This window comes from Musca autumnalis, unplaced genomic scaffold, assembly GCF_047663935.1.
Source record: "Musca autumnalis isolate F117 unplaced genomic scaffold, ASM4766393v1 scaffold_1, whole genome shotgun sequence".
NCBI classification, from domain to species: Eukaryota; Metazoa; Arthropoda; class Insecta; order Diptera; family Muscidae; genus Musca; species Musca autumnalis.
The window spans coordinates 198,585,245-198,597,268 of record NW_027411644.1 but is presented as its reverse complement, the minus strand read 5'-3'; the positions used below and the strand labels follow the sequence as shown (position 1 = coordinate 198,597,268).

Below are 12,024 nucleotides of genomic sequence, written 5' to 3'. Positions count from 1 at the left end.
CGTCTTCATATTGCCCTCATAGAATGGTACCTCTCGTTTTCGGTATTTTGAAGTTTGTGGCATCAACATTCCACCGAAATTGTCGAAATTTGGTATTTAGTCTTCATTTTTAATATAAAACATTCCACCAGAACTTTGTCGGTGTAGGTCCACGCCTTCATATTGCCCTCATAGAATGGTACCTCTCGTTTTCGGTATTTTGAAGTTTGTAGCATCAATATTCCACCGAAATTGTCGAGATTTGGTATTTAGTCTTCATTTTGGGTATAAAACTTTCCATGTCGGTATAGGTCCACGCCCTCATATAGCCCCTATAGAACAATACCTTCCGATTTGAGGTTGTGGCCTCAATTTTCCTCCGATATGGCTGAAATTTGGTACGTAGTTTTCGTTGGGGATATAAAACTTTCCCCCAGAATTTTGTCGGTATCCTTCTATAGCCCTCATAGAACGGTACCTCTCGATTTTCGATATTTTGAAGTTTGTGGCATCAATATTCCACCGAAATTGTCGAAATTTGGTATTTAGTCTTCATTTTGGGTATAAAACTTTCCATATGAAATTTGTCGATATAGGTCCACGCCTTCATATAGCCCCTATAGAACAATACCTCCCGATTTTCGATATTTTGAAGGTTGTGGCCTAAATATTCCTCCGAAATGGCTGAAATTTGGTACTTAGTCTTCGTTGGGGGTATACAAATTTCCCTCAGAATTTTGTTGGTATAGGTCCTCGTCTTTTTATAGCCCCTATAGAACGGTACCTCCCGATTTTCGGTATTTTTAAGGTTGTCGGGACGTACCGTTCGATATAGACCCTATAGAACGGTACCTTCCTATTTTCGTAATTCTGAGGGTTGTGACCTCAATATCCCACTGAAATGACTGAAATTTGTTATTTGGTCTTCCATGGGGTTATAAAATATTCCAGAAGAGAATTATCAGTATATCTCCACGTCTTCCTATGTCCCTCATAGAAGCGTACCTATTGATTTTCGGTATTTTGAATGCTTTAGCCACATTATCTTACCGAAATATCGGAAGTTTTGTATTTAGTCTTCTTTGAGTCTAAAAACATTCCAATAGCAATTTTTCGATATAGATCGAAGTTTTGATATAGCCCCCATAGAACTGTACCTCCCGCATTTCGGTATGTTGAAATTGCTGAAATTTGGTATTTAGTCTTCTTTATAAACGAACGGAAACTAATTGTTCCATTTTACTTCAGTACAACTCGTGGTGGAGGGTGTAACAAGTTCGGCCGGGCGCCGTTCTTACTTGTTCGATATAAACACTGGTTTTAGGATTTTTTAGGTTTTTTTTTTTTTGAATTTTTGTTATAATTAGAGGGCGCAACCAGGTAATGTCATAAACAACTTATACGATTTTAGAGATTTTAGATTTCACGTCGTTTAATGTATGTATATCTTATGAGTGTTCTCTGCACAGCTTCCTAGTAATAAGAGTCCAAAGTCAAAAATTTGGTACGTAAATGCTCTAAAAAAACTATTTTTTGGCTTTAAAAATTTCAACTGTAACACATGTACCTTTGAACCCCGCGTGATTTTGGTTTTTTATGCACCAGATCTAATGAGTACTTCTGTGTTCGAATCAATCCACTAAAACGGCTTGAATATAGAAAAAATCATTAAAAAACATTGAACCGCGACTTTCTTTGAAAATTTATATACATATACGCAATAATAATATTTGCAAAAAGTTGTGTCATAAATTACAGAGATTCGCGAGTAATATTCGCATTTAACCCAAAACAGAATGTTTAAAATTTATTGTATTGACGTATTTTTAATGGGCGGCCACTGAAATGGGTTGTGTCTTGCAAACATATGCATATAGCGAAATCTTTATCCATTTGAAGGTTTTTTGAATGGTAAAATGCAACTGACGGCACACTGTGACCGCTGAATGAAGCATGGATAAATGTATACATATTGATAGAGATGCACTCCCTGTATCCGAAAAGCGCATGCGCCTCAACAGATTTTAAAGGATTCGCGAATTACACGCTTTTTAAATTTTATGTTTTTCTCTTTGGCTGTAATTTCAATATTACTATCTACTTCTTATTTCTATTGCTTATCACAGAAAGTCAATATACTTGTAGAAGTATAAATCCTAAAAAATTTTCTCCAATTTTTCGTATTAAACCAACAAATATATTTTTGAAATACTTTCCAACAATAAGTTTTCGTCTTTTGTTGTTGCTGTAATGTGCAAGTTATAAACCCAATCTATATAATTTTGGTCTCACATTGTGCGTTGTCTAGATTCTGTACGTATTTTAAATTTATTTTTTTTTAGAGATTTTTATAGACACTGAGTTAGAATAAAAAAAATTTATTTATTTGAAAATTTTGCATTTTTAATTTCTCGTTGGAATCGAGCTTAATGATCAATAATGCAAGTGAAAAAGGAAAGCCGACGATTCGAACCCACCACTATGTGACATGACATGTTTCGCCTTTGGTAAGGCTCCTCAGACATATCGGATGTGGGACGGCTTCGCTATCATCTAACTTTTCCACTTTCAAATGCAATTTGTCTCTTACAACGCTGAATATTTGTTCAATCATTATACGATTCAATCGTATGGCTTTCATGACAAACGCTTAGCGTAGTCTTTGAAAGTTATGACTTTGTTTGGCTCTTACTCCAAGATTTCTTCATTATTTTTGGATTTTCCGCAAAAATATTATATGTAATTTTGGCATTTAGGGTTCGATGTGATAAAAAGCTTCTCCAACAAAAATTGCGGACATAAGTCCATATTTAGTATGACCCTATATAACGGTAACAGCCGATTTCGGGTATTATAATAATAATTATTTGTACTTATGTACCCAGGCCTTTAAGGCCTGCGTACATAAGCAGCTCTGCCTGATTGCCTTGCTTTCCTGCTTCATTTTTGACATAATAACAAGTAAAAGAAGTATCAGTCGGCTTGGCCGACAGAGATATACCCTCAGCCTGTGTATATTGAAACAATTTTTTCCCAAAAAACGTATGTATTTGGAGGGTTTTAAAAATTTTGAACGTATGAACCGACAAAAATGTTCATTAGATTAAAGAGCAGACGTTTTGGGGAGGAAATACTTAAAGGAATGGATCGACATTGACCATTATGGAAGTCGATCTCCAGCCACTACATATGGTGCCATAGGGGAGTTTTACTCCCTTCCATAGGGGGTTTTACTCCCTTCGGGCTGTCTGCTTAAGAAGTGTGGTTTTGCCCCTGAAAAAACTTTTACCATCATAATTGAGGCAGCGAATGCAAGTTGCTTCAACAAAAATAAAAGTGATTCGATAGCAGGTCTTAAAGTGAACTTATCCGAAATTTTGTTTGGGAGGTATTGGATGAAGTGGACAAATATAGTCCATATTTGAACCTGATCTATATCTGGTAGATATATTAGGATGTGTAAAGTATGGACCAATTCGGCCACACCCTTCAAAAGTAACCATACGCACAATTTTCCGAACATTTTTAAAATTTTGTGGGGAGGTACCTGAAGGAGTGGACCGATATGGCTTATCTTCGAACTTAAACTATGTTTTGTACAAAATATTACTAAGGCCAAATTTTGGACCCAATCAGCAGATCCGTTGGAGAGTTATCTTACGCTCCAACCATCTCACACTGTGTCATAGGGGTTTTGTGAAACTTTCAGGCTATTTTCTCAGGAAGTTTGGACTTGCCCCTGATGAAACTTGTGCCGTCGTATGGGGGGCAGTAAATACAAGTTGCTAAAACAAAAATTAAAGAGATTCGAGAGCAGGTCCTAAACTGAACTTATCCGAAATTTTGTGTGGGAGGTACGCGAAGGAGTAGACCTATTCAGTCCATATTGGAACCTTATCTAAGTCTGGTACATATTTCACGATGGTCAAAGTATGAACCAAATCGGTTACCCCCTTCAAGAGTTATCGTGCGCACAAATTTTCCGAACATTTTCGAACTTTTGTGGGGTAGGTACCGGAAGGAGTGGACCGATGTAGCCCATCTTCGAACTTAAGCTAAGTTTGGGCAAAATATTACGAAAGCTAAAATTTGAAACTAATCGGTTCATCCGTTCGAGAGTTATCGTGCGCTCCAGCCAGCAGGACAGACAGACAGACAGACGGACGGACATGGCTAGATCGACTCCAAATTGTCTAAAACACATTTCGTCCAAACATACTTGGGGTCTAAAACCATTATTTCGATGAAGCACATTTTCATCGTATCAAAGTGTATATCACAAATATTTTTGAAAATTTAACATAGCTGAAGCCAAGGTTTACCCTTTTAGAATACGCGACTATATTATACAAATTAAATATTTTTGGATAAAATGAAATGTTGTTGGACGTGGCAAAAAATATTGGCCTTAAAAGATAATTTGCGTGGAAGCTGTGGCTACATTTATGTTAAAAAATTGGTGAAAATGGGTTGAAGCCATCATATATTTTTTTGTTATCTCTTGATTTGTGAGTAAACCACACTTCTCTCGAGTTTCCTGTCAAAGTAAAAGTAGAAGCAAACTAAATAAGGACCATCTCACTAATGTATTACTTTTCAAAATTTGAACTGCTTCTACCATTAAATGATGCTGACATTTTGAAGCCAGTTTTACAGTGTTTTTTGACATTTTCTTCTAATTTCATTCCGCAAACAGGTTTTACAAAAAATCGTATATAGGATTGTAGAACTCGCGATTCTGAGTTATTTGATATATGTGTCGTGAATGTAGTCTACACAGCTTCATAGAAATCTGCATCCAAATACGGAAATTTTGTGCGAACCTTTTTCTAAAAATCATATTTTTCGGGCCTAATTTTTACAATTGTCATTCGATTTCCTCGTACTTGATTGCACATTTTAGTTTTTTACGTTCCGGATCTAAGATGTCATTCCCCGTGAAAATCCATCCACTAAAACGCGAGTTCCAAGAAAGTCCAAAGTAGAAAAATCACCTAAAATTGTTTTTGGAAATATCGCGTATTTTATAGCGTTTTCAGCGGTTCGTTTCCACTGCAATGAAACAACTAATACAGCATCTTCGTTTTAGCGGAAACAGAGTTTTGAAAACTTCACTGATATGGGAGCTTTATTCATTTTATCCCAAAAAATAGTGTGTGATGCTACATCCACGGTTCTAAATTGATCGCCTTGAAATAGATATATATCAATGTAGATTGTCATGGTGGACATTGAAATCGGATGCGGACAAAAATTGTATGCACTTTGCGCAAATTAGCGATATTTTATAGGTATTTTAATGCTAAGATGCAGCTGATGCTACATCTTAGCCTCCAAATTAAATTTCGAAAAATATATACAAATTATCAGATATGGTTTTGCTGTACATGAAAATCACATTCGGACAAAATGATTTTGATAATTACGCGATTTACACGTATTTTAAAATGCATATAAATAAAAATGGGTTATTTGACCTCTGTTTCCATTTCAGAAGCTTTGACATATATTCTCATCAACCCAATTAGCTTCCTTAATGGGAAAGCTTTAATATGAATGTCAATAAAGCAAAATCCGTCTATTTTGTTAGGAGATTTAAGCAAAATGAAGGAAGTATTCCTATAAATTTTTACAATATTTTCTACTACATAATGCATGTGAAAAAAATATTTTTTAAAACAAAAAATTAGTTTTTGACCAAAATATGTGCTTATTTTGGCTGTAACATCCAAACTATAACACCAATCTGTATGATTGCAGTCTCATTTGATACGCCGCACAGTGGTTCAGAATCGTTTTTTCCTGGTCAAAATTCTGTAACTTTTGAACGGATAGAGATATTTTCACAATTCTTTTTTTGTTAGACAGATAACACAATCAGCATTCCGGTGAATTATAAGCGGTCAAATTCGGTCTGGTAGTTGCAGAGGAATTCAATGTCAAAGTTAAACTTTTGAATTTTTTTACTATTTTTCATAAAAATATCAGTGCTTTTGTGTTTTTATATATTCTTATATATTAAAGATGGTCAAACGCCAATAAATAAACTATAAAAATGCCAAAAAAGAATTAAAAAAATTTTTCGAAAAAAATTAAAAAAAAATTTTTCACAAATTTTTCACATTAAAAAATGCAAAAAAATTTAATTTTTTCAAAAATTAAAATAAAATACTCCTTGGGTGTTCATAAAACTTATATAACTCATATGAAAACTCATATACCCCAAAAAATTTTAATTTGTGTAAAAAAACTGTAATTCATATGGGAATTGGTATGGAAAAACACACATTTTTACCCATGTAATTTCAATAAATTTAAAAATGTGTTAAACGGACGGAACGGGACGGGAACAAAAGTATATATGGGCTAAAAGAGGAGACTTTCGGGCATATTTCTGTGGAAACAGAACATTGTTCTATGGTGTTCCACAAAAGTTCTAGTCCACTAAATTTGGAATTTCATAAAATTTAGTACCTGAGGAAAAATAAAATAGCACATGTTGTGTAAACGCCACGGTAATTTGTTTAATTCATTTTTAAAGGCCACAATCCTACCTACCTAACAAAAAAACAGCGAACGCAATTCATGTTACAGTTTCCGAGAAATAGCTATTTCATTCTCCAGAAGTTTTCAAAAATTACGTATTTCTCAAAAATTGGAAAAATGTTCGTCTTTAGGGGCACCCCACGCACGCACCTTCCAATATTTTGACCTAATTTTTTGGTTTCCTTAGTTTCAATATGTTTACTATCGAATCCCATATAGAAATTAAATATCTGTTACAAAACAACATTTTAATTTTTGGCCAGGAAAATCGATTCCTGAACCATTGTGCGCCGTAAAGTTTGGATCCACAACAATTTTTATGTAACTATATGACCACTAAATGGGCCTTAATTTTGAAAAAAGTACACTTATATTCAATAATTTAGCAATTTTATGTACATTCCGCGAATTCTGTGTAACATTTTGCTTGTAATATGCAATCTACTCGCTGAAGTCACTTCGAGAGAACTTTTTTGTAACAATTGTGCTCATTAAAATAATTAGCGTTTTTATAATATTTTCTTTCTTAAAAAGCGAAATAAAAGCGCCATAACTCTTGTCCGCAACAACCAAAAATTGGCTCGCGACCAGATTCGTACTGGGAATCTTTTTCTTAACCTACATATCAAAAATCGTTGATGTAGCGCGAAAAAAAATTATCCTTTTTTTCTGAAATGGAATATGAAATAATTGACAATATTCCTGATATACCCTCTTTAGCCTAAAGGCTGAGGGTATAAAAATAAAAGAATAAGGAAGGCCGAGAAAATTTCGAACTGGGTTGCCCTTTTCTTTTTTATTCTTTTATCAGAAGTAAGCAAGGTAAGCAGGCGAGGCAGCTTATGTACCCAGGCCTTTAGTTTAACATAATTAAATATTTCTAGTCCTTTTTGAAGAAGTTTGGTTACTAAAAATTTTTGGTATATGTCAATATACGACCCAAGAGAAGACCAAAACTCCGATGGAAAGACAAAGTTGAAGAAAATATCACAAAACATGGCATCCAAAATTGGAGAAGTAAAGCAAAAGATTGCTGCGTTTGGAAATCTATTCTTAGTACAGGTTATGGAACATGATATTCGAAATTTGAAAGAAATTTTTGAAAAAGTTTGAGACTTATCTTGCGCAATAGCGATTTTAGTATGTTCCAGGACGGTTTTGGAGTTTAGACCATTATCTCAGGAAGTATTGACTTACGCCGAAAAAAAGATTGTACCGTTGTAAATGAGGCCGCTGGAACAAGCTACTGAAAAAAAGAATCAAATCGATGCGAGAGGAGCTCTTAAACTTCACTATTTTCAAATTTTGTGTAGGAGGTACAAGAAGGAGTGGACCGATCGATATAGCCCATATTTCAACCTGATACATGACTGGATGAAATAATATGATGTGCAAAGTCTGCACCAATCAGAAACTCTCTGCGAGAATTATCTTGCGGATCTGTCATTTTGGTTGGAGCCGTCAGGGGTTCTTGAAACTTTGAGACCAATATCTCAGGAAGTATGGAAGTATGGAGCCGCAAGGACAACTTACTGAAACAAATTTCAAAACGATCCGAGAGGAGCTCTTAAACTGCAATTTATCCGAATTTTGTGTAAAAGGTACCCGTAGGAGTGCACCAATACAGCCCATATTCGAACCCGATCTATAACTGGAAGGAATAATACGATATGCAAAGTTTTGACCAAATCGATTGTTCCCTACAATAGTTATCGTTAACACCATTTTACAGACAAATTTTGAACTTTTGTGGGCTAGGTACCCGAAGGAGTGGACCGATATGGCCCATATTATTACGATACCGAAAATTTGGTTCGAATCGGTTGACCCGTTCGAGAGTTATCGTGTGCTCCAGTCAGACAGACGGACAAACATACAGACAGACGAACGGACATGGCTAAATCGACTCCAAATTGTCTGAAACGAATTTCGTCCAAACATACTTTTGGTCTAAAAACGTTATTTCGATGAGGCACATTTTTGGTCGTATCAAAGTGTATATACCCTCCTTAGCCTAAAGGCTGAGGGTATAAAAATATGTTGTAGAAATGAAAATTCTCTACAAGACTGTCCTTAATGATATTTTCTTAGTTTTTACCATTTTAGATATATAGAAGTTCAAATTGGGACAAAAACAACGTCATTACTGCAATTTCGCAACTTAAACGTATGTATCTCAAAAGTGGTACAACCTAGGAAATAATTATGAAAGCCAATCTTGTAGAGAATTTTCACAGCTATAAGATTTTGCTAGTCCCATTTCGATAAGACTTGCCGTTTTCGAGCAAATCGTGAAAACCTACCAAAAAATCTAAAAATGTGACCCCAACTTCTATATCAATCCTCTAGAGAATTTTCATAGCAGCAACATTTTCTTTAGCCCCATTTCGATAGGACATTCGATTTCCAAGCAAAATCGGGAAAACCTAAAAAAAAACTAAAAATGTGAACTTTGACCGCGATTTATTTAAAAAACCTTTCAGTGATTTTTTTTATTATTTTTAGATTTTTAGCATTAATGAACATTGCTGTTTCAGAATCCGCAAAACCTTCCCAGGTGTAAGCGGTTTTTATTTAAAGTTAGTTAAGCGCACCTTACATGACATTGTTTTATAAGCAGGCGATACAGTCAGTGCATTGTTCCAATTTCAATATCTCAAAAATGGTAAAACCTACGAAAATTATACTGAACGTCAATCTTGTAGAGAATTTTCACAGCTACAATATTTGCTCTAATCCCATTTCGATAGGACTTGCGGTTTTCAAGCAAAATCGTGAAAACCTAAAAAATACCCTAAAAATGTGAATTTTGATAGCGATTTATTTAAAAAGCGCGAATTTTTTTTCGTTTTTTATTTTTCTCATCTATGAACATTGTAGTTTCATAATCCGCAAAAACTTCCCAGGTGTAAATTACTTTAATTTAAAGGAACAACAACGAATCAAGGTTTATATTATATGATTTACAACAAATTGGTTCATGTTTTGGTGGTTTCTACAAAATTTAGTTATTATTCTATTAATATTTATTGAAAATAACTTTTATTTATTAACAATTCTAAGCTAAGCCCTAATAAGTGATACTCAATATTTTAAATTCTTTTAAATGTTAAATTTTATTTTTTAAGAGTATATTTTTTTAATTTTTTTTGGTTCCTAATACATAGATAATGTTAATGTTTTATGAGTTTTGGGTGTAATGTGTTCTGTTGTAATGAGAGGTGTGTATCTTGTTTGTGAAAATTGCTGAATTGTATTTCAGTTGTCAATGGAGTCGTGATTTCGGTTTTTTTGTTTTGTTTTCAAAAACAATACATATAAATGTTAGTAATTATTTTTTAAATATTTTTTATAAGTCAAATGCAAAATAAACTATGAAATAGAGTTCAATTAGTTTGTTGTTGTATTTTGTGATATATAAATATATACTTTTGAATTACAACATTTACCAAAGCATTTTACTTTTACAGTTTGATGTTGTTGTTTGTTTTGAGTTAATTTAGTAGAGGTTTTACTTTTTACGTTTTTTGTGCCACAGAACATTTAATTTCATTTTATGTTCTAAGTGCAGTGCTTTTGATAAAATAATTTTGATTTTTAATTTTTTAAAAAAACTTAATTACAATACTTAAGAAACGAAAACAAATAGAAAATTAATAAAATAAATATACAAAAACAAATCAATACAGATATGTAATATATAAGAAATATGTAATATTGTATGAGATTTTGGACATTTTACGTGGGTATATTAATTTTAGTTCCCATGTAGAGAAAGAAAGCAAAATAGAAGTCGTCATACCACATAAAAAATCCAACCTTCCTGATAAAATGTTGTTTTAAAATTTAAAGATTTTTTAATTTATTCTCTACTACTTTTTTAACCATTTTTTAAAATACAAGCTCACGAATGGTGTTTTTCATTTTAATATTTTCAGTCTTTTGTTAGTCTCCTTGAGACTTCAATTGAAATTATTATCATTTAAATTATTAGCATCTTATATTTTTTTGCAAAAAAAAAAAACAATATTAAATATTTCTTATTGAAATGAATTTCTTACTAAATATTTTTGAGGAAAGGTAACACTGGCAATTACAAGGGGACATGACAATGAATCAAAACGGCAGGAACTAAACCAAGGAAAACAACTTAAAACATGAAAACTTCTTTAAACCCAAAAAGAAACGAACGTAATAAACAAATCATGGTAAAATAAAAAAACGCAAATTTAAAGTGGATTTCAATTTCAATATTGATGTAAACTGAATAACAACAAAAAATTGGCGGCATTTGATAAACTTTGGAAGGGTGAAAATTCAAATCAAAAAGCATGAAATTACAGTATGGTTGGTTGATTGGGCAACATGTGGAAGAAGCTTTAGAAGAAGCGTTATGCAAAACATTTAGTTTACCTGAGACGGTGGTGTGGTCAAGGGTACGCGGTGTTCAATATTTTTCAAATAATCCTTGTCATCGAAAATTTTCTTATCGCCGCCACCTGGCTTGTGCTTGACATTATCCAAAGAACCGATTTTACTTTGTGCCTTTATTTCGATTTTTTGTGTTTGTATCTAAATTAAGACAGGGGAGGAGGGCAAATACATTTCCAGTTGACAAGGGGTAAAAGGGGAGGAAGAAGAAGATATTTTGAGAATATATTAAAAATTATGTTTATTGCATAAAAATGGGGCAAATGATTTAATTTTGTATAGTATTTATAATTTTTTTTTTTGTAAAAATGAAAAAAATACATTGAGAAATATTTTCAAACCAATTTTGCTTTTTGTTATGTTGTCTAAATATTATATACAATTAAAAAAACTTGAAATAAATTTATTTTTAAAATTTTAGTGTAAAATATAAAAAAATTCTAAAAAAAGTTCAAAACGCTCTTTAACAGTTGTACAGCTGTTGTGCCTTAAGTGTTAAATGAGAATTTGAATTTAAGTTTTATTGGGAAAGCAACTGAGGGAGGTTCGTTTTAATGGTTCAGGTGATTTATTTTGAAACAAAATTTGCTATTGTTGAAAAAAATCTCAAAACAAATAAACTGGAAACTGAAATCGCTGCTAAACATAGTTTATAAAAAATAAAAATTCCCAAATTTGAAAGTAAATGTGTTAATGTGTGAGTGTTTACTAAACTACTTACATCCTTAGGTTGATCATTGGTTTCCTTAATTTGTTATTTTTGTTTTTAATTTTTTTATTTAGTAAAATGGTAGTGTGAATTATGTTATGGACAATTATCGAAATTGTAATTGTTTAACATTGGTTGTGGTTGATTTTTTTTGTTAGGAAAAGAAACAAGAACGATTAAATTAAACATTAAAATCATTCAGAGGCAAAGTATAGTTTCAACTTAAATACACATTTTACAAAGTACATCGATATAACTTATTAAATTTTTGTATAATGTAAATATGGATATATGATTATAAATGATTTGTAATTTTATTTTATATAAGCAATAACTTATCCTAATGTTTTTTTATAAAA

The 12,024-nt window shown here is 32.6% G+C and overlaps 1 protein-coding gene across 44 annotated transcripts in view; it reads right to left on the bottom strand.

The window, feature by feature from the left end:
* The window catches only part of tau (microtubule-associated protein tau), a 260,510-nt gene that overhangs the window by 23,957 nt on the left and 224,529 nt on the right, over positions 1 to 12,024 (bottom strand). For 22 of the 44 annotated variants that reach the window (XM_073959824.1, XM_073959815.1, XM_073959827.1 and 19 more), the window contains one exon: positions 10,939 to 11,097. The exons of 1 other annotated variant lie outside the window; for it this stretch is intronic. In XM_073959824.1, the coding sequence (XP_073815925.1) occupies positions 10,939 to 11,097 (159 nt within the window). Of the gene's footprint in view, positions 1 to 10,938; positions 11,098 to 11,677; positions 11,702 to 12,024 lie in introns of all 44 variants that reach the window. 21 more of the 44 variants (XM_073959822.1, XM_073959808.1, XM_073959810.1 and 18 more) reach the window with 2 other exon arrangements.